Raw genomic sequence first — 14,970 nt, 5'->3', positions numbered from 1 at the left:
GTATCAGCTACTGATTGGGATAAAGTTCAATTCTAGGTTGGAGTTTCTCTTTAAGGCTAAAAAAGCCCAAAAGGGAAACTGATAATCGGAGGAGACTTCAACAGCATCTCTGACCAAGCCCTGGATTCCTCCAACCGTCGCACTAAACACCTTAACACCCTATCCAAGCTTTTACACAGGGAAGACTTAAGACCCATGGAGAGCTCTCCACAGCACAGAGAGAGACTATACATTCTTTCCTCTCGTTCATAAGACCTATACAAGAATTGACTTCTTCCTAACAGATCGATATACCCTTCAAGTGGCCCAAAAATCTGAAATCCATACCATAACCTGGTCGGACCATGCCCCTATTACCTTAACAATTGCCCTAACCCCTGATACAAAAAAAAACTCACTCTGGAGATTGAATACTTCCATTCTTCTGCAATTAGTTTTACGTTGTTGGTAGGAAGAACAGATCGAAGAGTTTTATAAGTTCAATGACACGGGGGAAGTTAGAGGGAGCAGTTTGGCAGGCGCACAAAGCTTACATTAGAGGCCTTTTGATAAAATTAGGCTCCGCAGAAAAAAAGAGCCAAATCAGAAAAAACAACAGATCTCCTTAAAAAAGTTAAAACCACCGAGACAGAAAATAAAAAGAACCCAACTCCTTTACTAGCCAAAGAGCTTTTCTCATTACGCCACCAACTCAGACTAATATTATCAGAGGAATATGAATTCCACTTAATAAGGAATGAAATTCAATTACTACCATCAGCATAATAAAGCAAGCCCATTACTAGCAAAAAAATTCATAAATTGGTCCACCCTACCAAGAAAAGAACACTAACTAGTCCTCAAGACATAGCCAACGCATTCAGCAACTTCTATAGCACATTATACAACCTAAAAGATGATCCCTCTACCCCTCAACCGAACTCCTCAATTATAGATAGTTACCTTAGTCAGATTAACCTCCCTTCCATATCTGTTCAACAAAAAAACAACCTAAACACCCCAATCTCTGTCTCGGAAGTCTTAAACGCTATCAACAAACTCAAATCACAAAAAGCTCCAGACCCAGATGGGTTTTCCAACGAATATTATAAACCTTCCCTATTCTCCTTGCTCCAAAATTAACCTCCCTAGTTAACGATTTTATCGCACAAGGCCAGATTCCCCAAGAATTCACTAAAGCTACAATCACAGTGATCCCAAAGCCAGGAAAAGACGCCTCAGCTCCCTCAAACTACCGCCCGATATCTCTGTTGAATTGTGATCTAAAGATATACTCTAAGATCCTAGCAAATCGCCTGTTAGATATCTTACCAGACCTCCTACATTTAGATCAAGTAGGGTTTACAAAGGGAAGACAAGCGGCAGACGGTCATCAACATTCTCCAAGCCATGGGGCCTGATCGAGGGCCTTCTACCCTTCTGGCTTTAGAGGAATGGAATCATTGGCAGAACACATAAGGTCCAATCCCAATATACGAGGCATAACCTTCTCCAAGTCGGAACAAAAAACAAACCCTTTTTGCAGACGACGTCCTCCTCACAGTTACAGACCCACTAACTTCAATCCCTCAAATAAGCAAAACGCTTAAAGACTTCTCAGAGGCTTCCCTTTGCAAAGTCAATGAGAACAAATCACTACTGATGGGAATAAACATCCCCCCCAATTGAAAACCAACATTTCTAAAATATCTCCCTTTCCACGGTCCAAACACTCAATCCCTTTAATATCCCTCCAAAAACCAGCGATCTATACTCCTGTAACTTCCCCCCACTGCTAGAAACTATCAAGTCTGATTTGAAACATCTAGCACTCTTTGAATTCTCTCTATCAGGCAAAATCGCAGCATACAAAATGTCAGTCTTCCCCAAAATTCTTTACTATTTTAGGACTCTCCCCATACCCATTCATTTTATATTCTTCCAAAATCTTCGGAAAATAGTCCTGAATTTTCTCTGGAAAACATAGAATCTCCTACCAAACCCTAATATCTCCCCCCCCCCCCCACCTAGGAGGATTTGGCCTCCCAGATCCTTTTCATTATTACACAGCAGCCATACTAGACATGTCTAAATTCAGGAATCCAGACTCCCCCACTAAAACATGGGTGACCCTAGAAAGAGAACAATCCAATATCTCACTCTTCGACCACCTAAACCTTATCTGGTCATCCCATCCTCTCCCCAGAATCTCCCACCCCACAATATTAGCAACAGCTCACGCTTGGAAAGCCTTAACCAAAATACAAGCTCAAGAAGTAAAAGTGATTCCAACTAACGTCCCGTTATCAGCACTGAAATCCACAATCCCCCACATCAATCTACAACAATGGCTAAAAGAAGGCATTCTGTTACTTAATGACCTGCTCTCTCATGCCTCACTAAGCACCTTCTCCTTTCTAAAGTGGAAATACAAGCTTGGCGACAGAGAGCTATATACATACCTACAAATAGCACACCTGTATAAATCATCCCCAATTAATTTCAAGCTTCTTCCCAAGAAAATATGGGAATTGATCTCTCCACTAGGGATGCTCGCTGGATTCCGCCCGGCCGTAATTAGGTCAATTCCGATTCCGGCAGTCGGAACAGAATTGCTAAACCTCTCAAACGGAATTCCGCTGAATTTTTTTTCCAACCACACTACATACTAAAGCCAGCCTAGCATGTATCATTATGATCAATCAAATAGAAAAAGTAGCGTGCTTAAGGATTTGTACTTTTTCAAAAGCCAGCTTACATACCTTGGCCGGGAATTGAACCCAGGCTGGGCTGGGACTTGAACCCAGGTCGCAGTGTGTAGTAGGTATCTGACTTACCCCCTAGACCACCAACCACACTACATGCTAAAGCCAGCCTAGCATGTACCATTATGATCAATCCAATAGAAAAAGTAGCTTGCTTAAGGATTTTTCAAAAGCCAGCTTACATACCTTGGCCAGGAATTGAGACCTGGGTTTCATTCCTGGCCAAGGTATGTAAGCTGGCTTTTGTAGAAACTACAATTCTCTGGAAGATGTGTGAGAGAGGGAGAGAGGGAGGGAGGGAGGGAGAGAGAGAGAGAGAAAGAGGGGGAGGGAGAGAGAGTTTGCTGGTTCCGATCATCCCTACTGTCCACACAACCAGCCCATAAAGCCTAAGGGACAGATTTCCATTAACTATAAATTCTTAATATCCTCCACAGGAAAGCCACTCCAACAACCATTAAAGATGTGGGACTTAGACACACAAGACCAAAAAACACTAGACTGTCTTAGGAAAGCAATATTGGATCTAAAACATAACTCTAAATGCATCACACATCTAGAAACCACTAAAAAAATATATTGTTTAATTGGTATCTGACCCCAACAACATTGTCCAAATTCTCATCCCAGTACTCTCCCCTATGCTGAAGATCATGTAACCAACAAGGATCCTTAGTCCACATCCACATACTATGGGATTGCCCCTGCATCACACCATTCTGGTCCCAAATCTTCACAATAATATCTCTAATTACATCCCAGGTCACCCCCCCACAAACCCTTTATTAGGATTGTTGCTAATTAAAGTGGAAACTTTCCCGGCTACACATAGAACAAAAATCACCCACATTATTTGTGCGGCCCATCAGCTAATACTCTCCAATTGGGGTAACAACCAAATCCCATCATTAACCCAACTCCATAACCTGGTGGACCAAAACTTAAAGTGAACCTCCGGACTAAAAATCGACTCAGCAACACTGAAAAGGCCTGGTGTTTCTTTAACAGTTTCACAGCATCAGAACTTTGTTTCTCTTATCCAAGCCTCATGTTTAGCTGCACAGAAGAAAACTGCCCGGGCTTTTTTCCCCTAATGCTGTGCAAAGCATGATGGGATTTCTGATGTTTATCTCGTTCTGCTGTTTAAGTGCAAATTTTTTTTTTTTTTTTACATTTTGAATTTGACATTTGAAGCCTAGCGTGTGCAGCTGGGAGGGGTTATCAGGACACAGGACAGTTGGAACTGTGTCTCCTGCTCCTTGTCACCTCCTTTCAACCAAAAAGATGGCTGCCCCCATGACAAAGATGGCAGCCCCCATGAATCACAAACATTTGCCTGTTATTTTAAAACAGGGTGGGTAAAAATTTATATTACCTATCTATTCTAATTAACATAACTAATGTAACTTAATGACAGTATGTTTGTTTAGGCTGAAGTTCCCCTTTAAACATGGAAGTCTTATTCATCAAATGTTCCTCCCCTGGGAGACCAACTGATCACCTGCAGATCCCGTGGGAAGAGATATCCCCTCACCTGTCCTCAAGATAGCTCTCCAATTCCTCAGAAAGGATTGCCCCAGAAAGATAGGATTCAGGAAAATCCAAACTTCACTTATTAACTCAAAATAAAGTGAAATATGGATTCCTGGTAACCCCCCCCCCCACCCCCACCCTTCCTCCCCTCCTCCCCTGACTAGATAGACCAATCTAAAACGCTGCTGCTCGTGTCGGGTAAAGGACACGTCCTGGTGCAGCTTTTCTACTTAAGTTCATAACGGTTGCTACTATTTTCTAAAAGTAGTGATATTAGTTAACAGAGCTTAAACTGTCTTTGGTTATGTTTTGTAATATTATTCTTGGTACTGTATCCTCCATTATTGAGCTACCTTCTTATCCGCTTTCAAAGTTTGATGGTACAGCATGTCAGAAGACTGACATGCCTTGTTGTATGTGATTACCCAACATGTAACTCGCTTATAGATCTCTAAGACTGTGTTGGTACTCTTGTATTGGTTTGTATTGTTTGACTTAACAACTGAATAAAAACTATTGAAATTAAAAAATAGGCTTAGCTAAAAAAACAAACAAAAAAAAACCCAGTACTATACCCCACACTATATACCAGACTCAGTATTAATGTTGAAATACAGTAATTTAAAACAAATTAAGACACAAGACAGACTTACCTTAATGTAACAGAGCTTTATTACTGCATAAAGAACTGTAAATTAGATTTATGCATCCTGCAAGGTCAGGATTTTTCCTTCTGGATGCTGAGACTTCTGGATAACTGTATAAGACTCGCTGTATGAGAAGGGCCAAAGTCATTATCAAGGACAACGCTCCCCCAGAAATGCCTTGTATGAGCTCCTTCCATCAGGTAGACGTTTGGATCAATCTGCATACACACAAACAGACTGAAAACCAGCTTTTTCCCATCTGCCATAAACTTGTTAAACTCTTAAACTTATCTGAAATAATTAACACTGTGTACAAATTGTGTAAATACTTAAAATATCTGGCATACTTGTATAATTCCTCCATTTCCACCTTTGTTACTATGACTATGGGGTTTATTCTTTAAGCTTAAGCGCGCTCCATTAACTTAATGGTCGCTCCCTGTTTGATTGGCCCAATAGGCTTCCTGTCACTTAACAAGCAGCTTATTGGGCCAAAGTGTTGGGATCTCATCCTTTGAAGCCAGGGGTTCAGGGTGGGTTCAGTGGCGCGCTCGTTAAGTTAATGGAGCATGCGTAAGTTAGCAATACCGCAGCATAGAGTGCGTTGGAGATTTTTACCTCGCACTCCAGACATTGGCAGACAAAATCAAGAACAATAGTCAAGTAATGTAGGTGGAAAACATTTACAGCATGAGGATAATAATACACCTGGGCAGGCGATGTTGCGCTACAGAGATGCTAGGAGGGTGCTGCACCCCTGCAGTGTTTGGAGGACCGGAGCAGGCAAGTCTCTGCTGTCTGAGGGGTAGGATTACCGCAGGAGGGCGGGCTCAGCAGGGGAGGAATAGAGTTCAGCAGGAGGGCGGGCTCAGCAGGGGAAGGATAGAGTTCAGCAGGAGGGCGGGCTCAGCAGGGGAAGGATAGAGTTCAGCAGGAGGGCGGGCTCAGCAGGGGAGGGATAGAGTTCAGCAGGAGGGTGGGCTCAGCAGGGGAAGGATAGAGTTCAGCAGGAGGACAGCCTGAAGGTGTTTGTTCGAAAGGAGATGGTCCAATAACGGCGGCCCAATGGGAGGAAGTCAAAGAAGTGGTTGCCTGGGTGGGAGGGGTCACGCATAATCTTGGTGGCCCTTGACCTCATTCTCACCATGTGGAGATTGAGAGGTAGCAGGGATAATCTAATGATCTTTTCCACAGTGCTAATCACTCTTTGGAGTTTGTACCTGTCACTGGTAGAGATGGCCCAAACTGTTCACTGGCAGACAGTTCCTGGGGAACTTGGGCTGCTGACTGTAAAACAGAGACACAGAGAGAGGGAAATCTCCTGTCCTCAGTTCAGTCTGGATGAATGGGAGCTTCTAATATCCCCACATCTGCAGCTCACAGCATGTAAATAACAATGTTATATAGAACTTTCCTGGAGTCTCACATTCTTATTTTCACTTTAAGGGGTTGTATCCTGACTCTGAATTATGCACAGCAGCAAAGTCAGTGTGATGTAAAATCTGGTTTATTCAGCTCCCAGCAAAAACAAATAATGATCATTTCAGCACTCGTGTTATCAGGAGTGTTTGTTCAATCAGATAAAAGTGTTTTGGCTTTTATTTACTCTTCAAGAGAGCCATGGCTGCATGCCACTACAGATCTTGCCTCATTTGTATAGATAAAGCACCTGGTTTAATAACCCTTACACTGGAAAATAAAAAAGTGAACACAAAGCCAGTTCTAACTAGGCTCAGTACTATATGTACCCATATTTATCTCATCATGTCACTTCAGTTCAGGGACTTTAACACTTTATACATCAATGCACTGAGTAGCATGAAAAAATCCTCAGCATTCTGTGTAAATATGATAAAAAAAATAAGAAAAAAAAGACAAAACAGAGTGCATCAGAACATTTGTAGCCAAAACATTTCCCACACTCAACACAAGTGTCTGATAAGCTGTGACTTATGCCAAAAACATTTCCCACACTCAGCACATGAATAGGTCTTCTCGCCAATGTGAGATCCCTCATGTCTGACAAGATCTGATTTCTGTGCAAAACATTTCCCACACTCAGCACAAGAATAGGGCTTCTCACCAGTGTGGGATTTCTTATGTGTGACAAGATGCGATTTCTGAGTAAAACATTTCCCACACTCAGCACATGAATAGGGCTTCTCACCAGTGTGAGATCTCTCATGCCTGACAATACGTGATTTACTCACAAAACATTTCCCACACTCAGCACATGAATAGGGCTTCTCATCAGTGTGAGATTTCTCATGTTGGACAAGATGTGATTTACTCACAAAACATTTCCCACACTCAGCATATGAAGCCGACTTCTCGCTAGTGTGTGATATTTCATGGCTAATAAGGTGTGATTTCAAAACAAAACATTTCCCACACTCAGCACATGAATATGGATTCTCAGCAATGTGCAATCTCTCATGTGTGACAAGATATGATTTCTGTGCAAAACATTTCCCACACTCAGCACATGAATAAGGCTTCTCACCAGTGTGAGATCTCTCATGTGTTGCAAGATGTGATTTACGCACAAAACATTTCCCACACTTAGCACATGAAAAGGGCTTCGCACCAGTGTGAGATCTCTCATGTGTGACAAGATTTGATTTCTGAGCAAAACATTTCCCACACTCAGCACATGAATAGGGCTTCTCACCAGTGTGTGATCTCTCATGTGTGAAAAGAGATGATTTGTTAGTAAAACATTTCCCACACTCAGCACATGAATAGGGCTTCTCACCAGTGTGAGATCTCTCATGTTGGACAAGATGTGATTTCCAAACGAAACCTTTCCCACACTCAGCACATGAATAAAGATTCTCACCAGTGTGAGATCTCTCATGTGTAACAAGATTTGATTTCAGAGTAAAACATTTCCCACACTCAGCACATGAATAGGGCTTCTCACCAGAATGAGATCTCTCATGAGAGACAAGACTTATTTTATGCCCATAACATTTCCCACACTCAGCACATGAATAGGGCTTCTCACCAGTGTGAGTTCTCTCATGTCTGATAAGATTTGATTTCCATGTGTAACTTTTCCCACATGTGGAACAGGAATAAGACCCTCCAGCAGGGGGAGAGCTGTGCTGGGTAAGAGGCCCCTCAGGGTTAGACAGGTGAGGGGAGTCTGGAGGAATATTTGGGGTCACCAGGATATCTGCAGGAGACTCTTGTCCAGTGACATCATCATCCGTTGAACAGTCTGTGGATACAGAGAGACGAGTCTCTGAGAGGTTCCTGATGCCGGGACTCCACCCTGCAAATAGAGAAACATCATCACTTCCTGTTAGAGAATTCTGAGGGGAGGAACAATTATCATTAGGGATGAAAGGAAAGAGGATGGTCGGCACTGCTGTACAACTTCCTTTATTTGGCAATGTGCAGACAAGTAGGCTGTGTGTTACATCATCACTTCACAGTCCATAAGAAGATACTAAACACGTACCGGTGCGGGGGTGGATAATGGTGGGTGCTGGTTGCTGGGAGCCTGACGGCAGTTTCACACACCAGCGCTTCTTCAGAGGCTATGACAAGGGGGCGGGCTATATCTGCTCTAGTTGGAGAAAGTGCTTTACTTAGTAACCTGCAATCCAAGATTACAGTGTGGGGAGGTCAGGGAGAGCGAGGCCAAACAACACGGCCGCTATTCCTAATGGAATTACAAGTCCTGCTGCAGCAGCTAATTATACAAGCCACTAACATAATATCCCATGATGAATATAGGTCAGGCCATGCAGAGCAGAGAATCTGGCTGACCTCGTCCACATATACAAGGACTGCCTGATTAGGGGAAGCTGGGGTTAGGAAGGTTTAAAAGTTAGCTTAATATTTCCTCTGTGCACGCTACACGCGCTAGTGGCAGCGTAGCGTGCGTTACTTAGCAACGGCCACTGCCTTGATTTGCAATGCGGTAGTGATGTATTGCTCCCGTGATACTTCACTATAGTGGCCACTACATAACGTGCACAGAGGAATGAAGCTGTTGCCCATCCTCTAATGGCCAATCTCTCTGCTTCTTTTAAATTAAAACAAAGGTTACTTTTTAAATAACTTTTAAGCCTTCCTAACCCCAGCTTCCCCTAATAGCTAACAGCGCTATAGCTAGTGAATCAACTCCAATGGCCACAACTCATTAAGATCATTCTGGTGATAATAAGGCAAGTGGAAACATCACCACACATCAATCTGTATTTCAAACAGACTCTGAAGTGAATACAATTTGCCATTATTACCTTGTATTTCGCTTCAAAAGTCTTAGAGGTAAACCGCCACGTCCCTGCCGCAAAACGAGGGGTTTAGACCCCCAAATCACTGGGCAAACATTCAGCTGCAGCTCTGCCTCTCCTGACGTCAATCGCCGTGCGGATCTCTTCCTCTCCCCGCCCCTCTCTGTGAAGGAAGAGTGAGAGAGGCGGAGAGAGGCGGCGATCAGCGGCCATTGATAGCAGCAGCTGAAAGCTCTGCCTCTTTCAGGAAACGCTGCCAGGATTGCTCAACGGAGTGGGGGTCTAAAGCCCTCGTTTTGCGGTGGGGACGCTGCGGTTTACCTCTAATGAGAGTTCTTAAGCAGAATACAAGGTAATAATGTCAAATTTTATTCGCTTCAGAGTCTCTTTGAAATACAGATTGTAGTAATACAGATAGTGTTAATTCACTAAAGAAGCTTGCCTTATTAACATGTAGTGATAAGCTTTCACAGTGAGAGTGCTGTCTTATCACTCCAGTCCTTAAAGCGGATTATATAACCCTGCATTTCAACTTTGCTCTAAAACATTATTTACAGCATATTATATGCAACCAGCATTTTTTTTTTACTAGACCAGCATTGGAAGGGTTACACATAGAGCTTTAAAGTTCCGTGGAGAGAACTGCTGCCGCATCCGAAGTTTAGATAGATACATTTAAGTAAACACAATGTAACAAGTGTGGAATGTGACACACACTCTGACTGTGCAGGAGCACCCGGACACAGAGAGAGAGAGAGTGAGTCACATTCCTCACTTGTTACATTGTGTTTGCTTAAATGTATCTATCTAAACTTCAGCTGCTGCAGCTTTTCTCTCCACGGAACTTTAAAGCTCTGTGTGTAACCCTTCCAATGCTGGTCTAGTAAAAAAAAATGCTGGTTGCATATAATATGCTGTAAATAATGTTTTAGAGCAAAGTTGAAATGCAGGGTTGTATTCCGCTTTAAAGGCGCGTACACACGCTGTATTTTTACAAACAACGGGTCCGTCAGACCCTCCCGTGGAGCAGTCGTTCTACCGACAGTAGCACGTGTGTACAAGCTGTCGGCAGACTGATAAAACGTCGTGCGGATCAGTCCAAAACAGTCTTATCAGTCTGCCGACAGCTTGTACACACGTGCTACTGTCGGTAGAACGACTGCTCCGCGGGAGGGTCTGATGGACCTGTCGCTTGTAAAAATATGGCGTGAGTGCGCACCTTAAGTTTTCACCTTTGTAGTTATTCTCACATGCAGTAGGTAGGGAGGGAGGGAGAACACACAAGGAGAATGTAGCTCCACCCTCTGCTGCCAGGCCGATTACAGCAAGCCTGGGTAGGAAAAAAAGGGAGGGAGAGAGAGAGGCTGTGCGGCTAGGTCTCTGTGTGTGTTAGTGTGTCTATATGTGTCTGAGCGTGTGTGTGCGTGTAGTGTGTCTCTCTCTCCCTCCCTCCCTCTGTGTGTGTTTCTGTGTCTCTGTGTGTGTGTTTTTATCTATATATGCTTGGTGTCTCTCTCCCTCCCTCTCTGTCTATGACAATGAGCACGTTTACTCCGCTTCCTTGGTTGCCCATGGTGAGGTCTATTCAGAGTGGAACCTGTCCTATGAAACCTCTGTATGGTCTTGGCCACCATGCTGCAGCTCAGTGTAAGAGTGTTGGCAATCGTCTTATAGCCTAGGCCATCTTTATGTGGAGCAACAATTCTTTTTTCAGCTTTTTTGAGACCTTGTAACACTAACCAGTCACATGACCTCAGGGAGGGAAAGGGCCTGAACCAATTCCCTTCCTCTTCTAAGTTCTCTCCTAGGACATCATTTTTCATCTGCTGTTTAAAATAACTTCTCAACACTCTGAAAATCAAAAAGTACTGTAAAATTATTTTTAACTAGCTGAAGGCCCGGTGTTGCCTGGGTATGTATTTGGCTGGCGTTGACTGTGCCCACTTTTTCTAACACTAATACACAATTACTCAATGGCCTAGTTTATGAGCTTTGTGGTCTTTGGCATCAATAATGTGCATTGAAATGAAACAAATCTGATTGGCTGTTTGTGGCACCACCCCCTTTTCTGAATTTGAACCCCAGTCACCTAATGACCAACTGGACCAGGTTTGAGGCTTGTGCCATTAACAGTGCAAGAATGGCAGCAAGTAAATATTCCCCTTGAAAATAAATTGGTGAATTTTGATTGGCTTTTGTAGGCTCCACCCACTTTTCTGTATATTAATCCCAGCCACCCAGTGAGCAACTGTGCAAAGTTTGAGAACCCTGCCATTAACAGTGTAAGAATAGCTGCAGTTTACGTTTCCTTAGGGAAATTTGTATTTATCTCTGCCCACTTTTTGGTTATGGGGATAAAAAATAACCTATATGTTATTCCAGGTAATGTACTATGTGTGGGACAAATTTCATTCAAATCCGTTCAGCCAGTTTTGTGTGATCGAGTAGCAAACATCCAAACTGTCACATTTATAATCTTTTTTTGTTGCCTGCTGGTGGCTTAAAAGGCCATTTATTGATAAGATATGAAAATATCACCCAGGAGAAAACTTAGGAAATAAGTGAATTGGATTGGGCCCTGAAATGTCTAATTGGGTAGAATTGTGACATTTGTCACTTAGGGGTGTCCTCACTTTTGTTGCCAGCGGATTAGACATTAATGGCTGTGTGTTGAGTTATGTTGGTGGGACAGCAAATTTACACCGTTATACAAGCTGTACACTGACTGCTTTACATTGTATCAAAGGGGCAGATTCATGAAATTGTGGTAATATTACCCCACATACTGAGAGGAAGATGATCTGTACTGTGCCCAGCAGGGACATATCTGTTAGTCAGGGTAATAAGGCTATTGAATTACTAATGTTTATCACTCACCAATTCTCATCTCTGCAATAATGTCTTCCTCCTTAGATGCTCTCATCACGTCCCTCTCCTCCATAGACTGCTGATCACTCCTCACATACGCCTCTTCTTCCTCTTTCTTTATCCTCATCACGTCCCCCTCCTCCATAGACTGCTGATCACTCCTCACATACATCTCTTCTTCTTCTTCCTCTGTACTTGTCCTCATCATGTCACCCTCCTCCATAGACTGCTGATCACTCCTCACATACGTCTCTTCTTCTTTCTCTTTACTTGTCCTCATCATGTCACCCTCCTCTGTAGACTGCTGATCACTCCTCACATATGTGTCTTCTTCATCCTCTTTATGTGTCCCCATCATGTCACCCTCCTCCATAGACTGCTGGTCACTCCTCACATATGTCTCTTCTTCCTCTTTACTTGTCCTCATCACGACACCCTTCTCCATAGACTGCTGATCACTCCTCACATATGCCTCTTCTTCTTCCTCTTTACTTGTCCCCATCATTTCACCGTCCTCTGTGGACTGATCAATCCTCAGATAGGTTTCTTGTTCTTCCTCTTTATTTGTCCCCATCTTGTCACCCTCCTCCATAGACTGCTGATCACTCCTCACATACGCCTCTTCTCCTTCCTCTTTAACCACAGCACTTACATGTATCAGTTCTCCACCCTAATCACACAAAATAAGAAGCACTTTATAATGTGAGCACAGATAACAGCATAGACAACAGGAAACAATGTCACATAGTTTGGGGTCTCTAATGACACTCAGTTCCACCTACCTGATGATGGTGGGGGGTGGTGGGATCTTCCTTTAGACAATCCCAGGAATAAAGAGGACCTGTACATCTCTCTGGTGGGTTTCCATTACTGGATTTATCTGTAGGAAACACACACACTGACTGAATATTATGGGCTTAATTAACTAAGTGTTATCACATTGAAAAGTAAATATTACAGACTAGTGAGGTAAATTACCGGCTTGTGCGGTGAATACCTAACAAAACATCAATTCACTAAGATTAGAGCATTCGGCAGAACAAATAAAATGTTGAGCATTTTTAAGATCTGGCTGGACCTGTCAATAACTAGAAATCAGCATGTAGTAAAATTGACAGACAAGGGAGAAAGCCAATAGGAAGAGCCACCTGGTCCTGCTACTCACATCATTTGACCAGATGCACTACCGGGCGGGTTATCAGAAAGATAAACAAAATACAACAGCAGGAGACATTTACAGAGGCTTTCCTGTATCCCTTTAGACATGCAGATCTATATACTGGTACACAGAAGAGGCCCTTTAGTGGCATGCATACACATCTAAAGGGATGCAGGAAGCCCTTTACTCTCTAGTAAGCTGTCACACAGGAATGGGTTATGCAGACACTTGTAGGAGAGAACCTCAGCTTGCTGCAGAGACCTCCTCCACAGCTGTGAGACTTCTGCATTACCGAGCAGGTCTTACTGAACTGAAGCAACATTTCTCAGTAAATTACCTATTACCGCATGTGTGACAATCTTGGTACACTTGGAAAAAAAAGTCTACAATACTGAATGCATTACTTCCCCAACCTCTATATTTTCCTAAACAGCCCTACTGAATTGTCTGTTTGTGTTTATCTGATGAGGGGATCTAGGAGGACCCCAAGCACTGCTTTCTCCATTACAAAAAATTAAGAATCTCCTCTTACCTGGTGATATGAGGGGCGGCTGATTCTCCATCATGGTGTCCTTGTAGAGGTCCTTGTGTCCTTCTATATACTGCCACTCCTCCATGGAGAAATAGATGGTGACATCCTGACATCTCATAGGAACCTGACACACACAATAATACAGTCACCGCCCAGACACATATCTTGCTGTTACTGGATGACGTCCCATAATTCCCAGCACCGCTCACCTCTCCTGTCAGCAGCTCCATCATCTTCCTGGTGATTTCCAGAATCTTCTGCTTGTTGTGTCCCTCAGATATTAGGGAGTGAGGTGGGGGCACTGTGATGGTCACATGATCACTGGACTTCACAGGAGGAAAACTCTGTATGGAAAGACCAACACTAACATCACATAATCTCCCAGAATCCTCCTCACCTCTCTGGTCAGGTGTGTTTTATTAATGGAGATAAGAGTGATATCACATGATCTCCCAGAATCCTCCTCACCTCTCTAGTCAGCAGACAGATGATCTCCAGTGTGAGGTTGAATATCCTCTCGGTCATGTGACTCTGGTCCTCCTCCATCCTCAGTGATTTGGTCGTGTGATCTGTACAGGATGCTGCTGCCTTTAGATTGATAATAAGGGAAGGATAATCTAGGTCATACGGCTGTCAGTGGTGAAACTACCGATACAGGATCCCCTCCCCCCAGCACTCCCCATTGCTGTCACTTGTGGGTGGCGGAGTCACGTGTGATTTGTTTACAGTGCACATTTGACACTTTGGATGAGGAGGACCTGTGATTTTGTATTTTAATTATTAAGGACACCACTCTGTTCACCTTTCACTGATCTTTTTTATTGCTTTTAATTGGATTGTAATTTGATAATACAGATTTTGGGGATTTATTATTCCAGTTAGTAGGAACAAAGAGAGATGCCCGCACGATGTCCTAAAACCAAGTTCCTTTATTGTGGACGTATCCAGGTATATTCACACATCACTAGCTAGTGATGTGTGAATATATCTGGATATGTCCACTATACTTTTTGGACATCATGCGGGCATCTTTATTTGTTCCGGTTTACAATTGGATTGGCCGTCCTGGTCCTGGCACTGTCCTGGTGGGTGTGAGCGGTCTTTTTGGTGCTTTTTCCCTATTCCAGTTAGTGCAGTGCTATACAGGGTACTGGATATACACACCACCTGTCATGTAAGATACAGTGACCAGATTTTTCTGGGCCCAACCTGGGATGGTGGTGTGTGTGTGTGTGTGTGT

General features: G+C 43.2%; 1 protein-coding gene across 1 annotated transcript; it reads right to left on the bottom strand.

The window, feature by feature from the left end:
* Positions 1-6,846: 6,846 nt before the first annotated feature.
* Positions 6,847-14,276, bottom strand: LOC137537231 (oocyte zinc finger protein XlCOF7.1-like). Its single transcript, XM_068259327.1, has 9 exons — positions 14,199-14,276; positions 13,940-14,074; positions 13,731-13,854; positions 12,822-12,919; positions 12,506-12,709; positions 7,739-8,031; positions 7,571-7,690; positions 7,219-7,522; positions 6,847-7,104 (listed from the first exon to the last, which is right to left on the bottom strand). The coding sequence occupies exons 1-9, from the start codon at positions 14,274-14,276 to the stop codon at positions 6,847-6,849; spliced, it is 1,614 nt and encodes a 537-aa protein (XP_068115428.1).
* Between the last annotated feature and the right edge of the window lie 694 nt (positions 14,277-14,970).

Source organism: Hyperolius riggenbachi, chromosome 10 (assembly GCF_040937935.1).
Source record: "Hyperolius riggenbachi isolate aHypRig1 chromosome 10, aHypRig1.pri, whole genome shotgun sequence".
In the NCBI taxonomy this organism is placed as follows: domain Eukaryota; kingdom Metazoa; phylum Chordata; class Amphibia; order Anura; family Hyperoliidae; genus Hyperolius; species Hyperolius riggenbachi.
The sequence above is the reverse complement of the archived record's forward strand: the minus strand, read 5'-3'. Positions and strand labels throughout refer to the sequence as shown.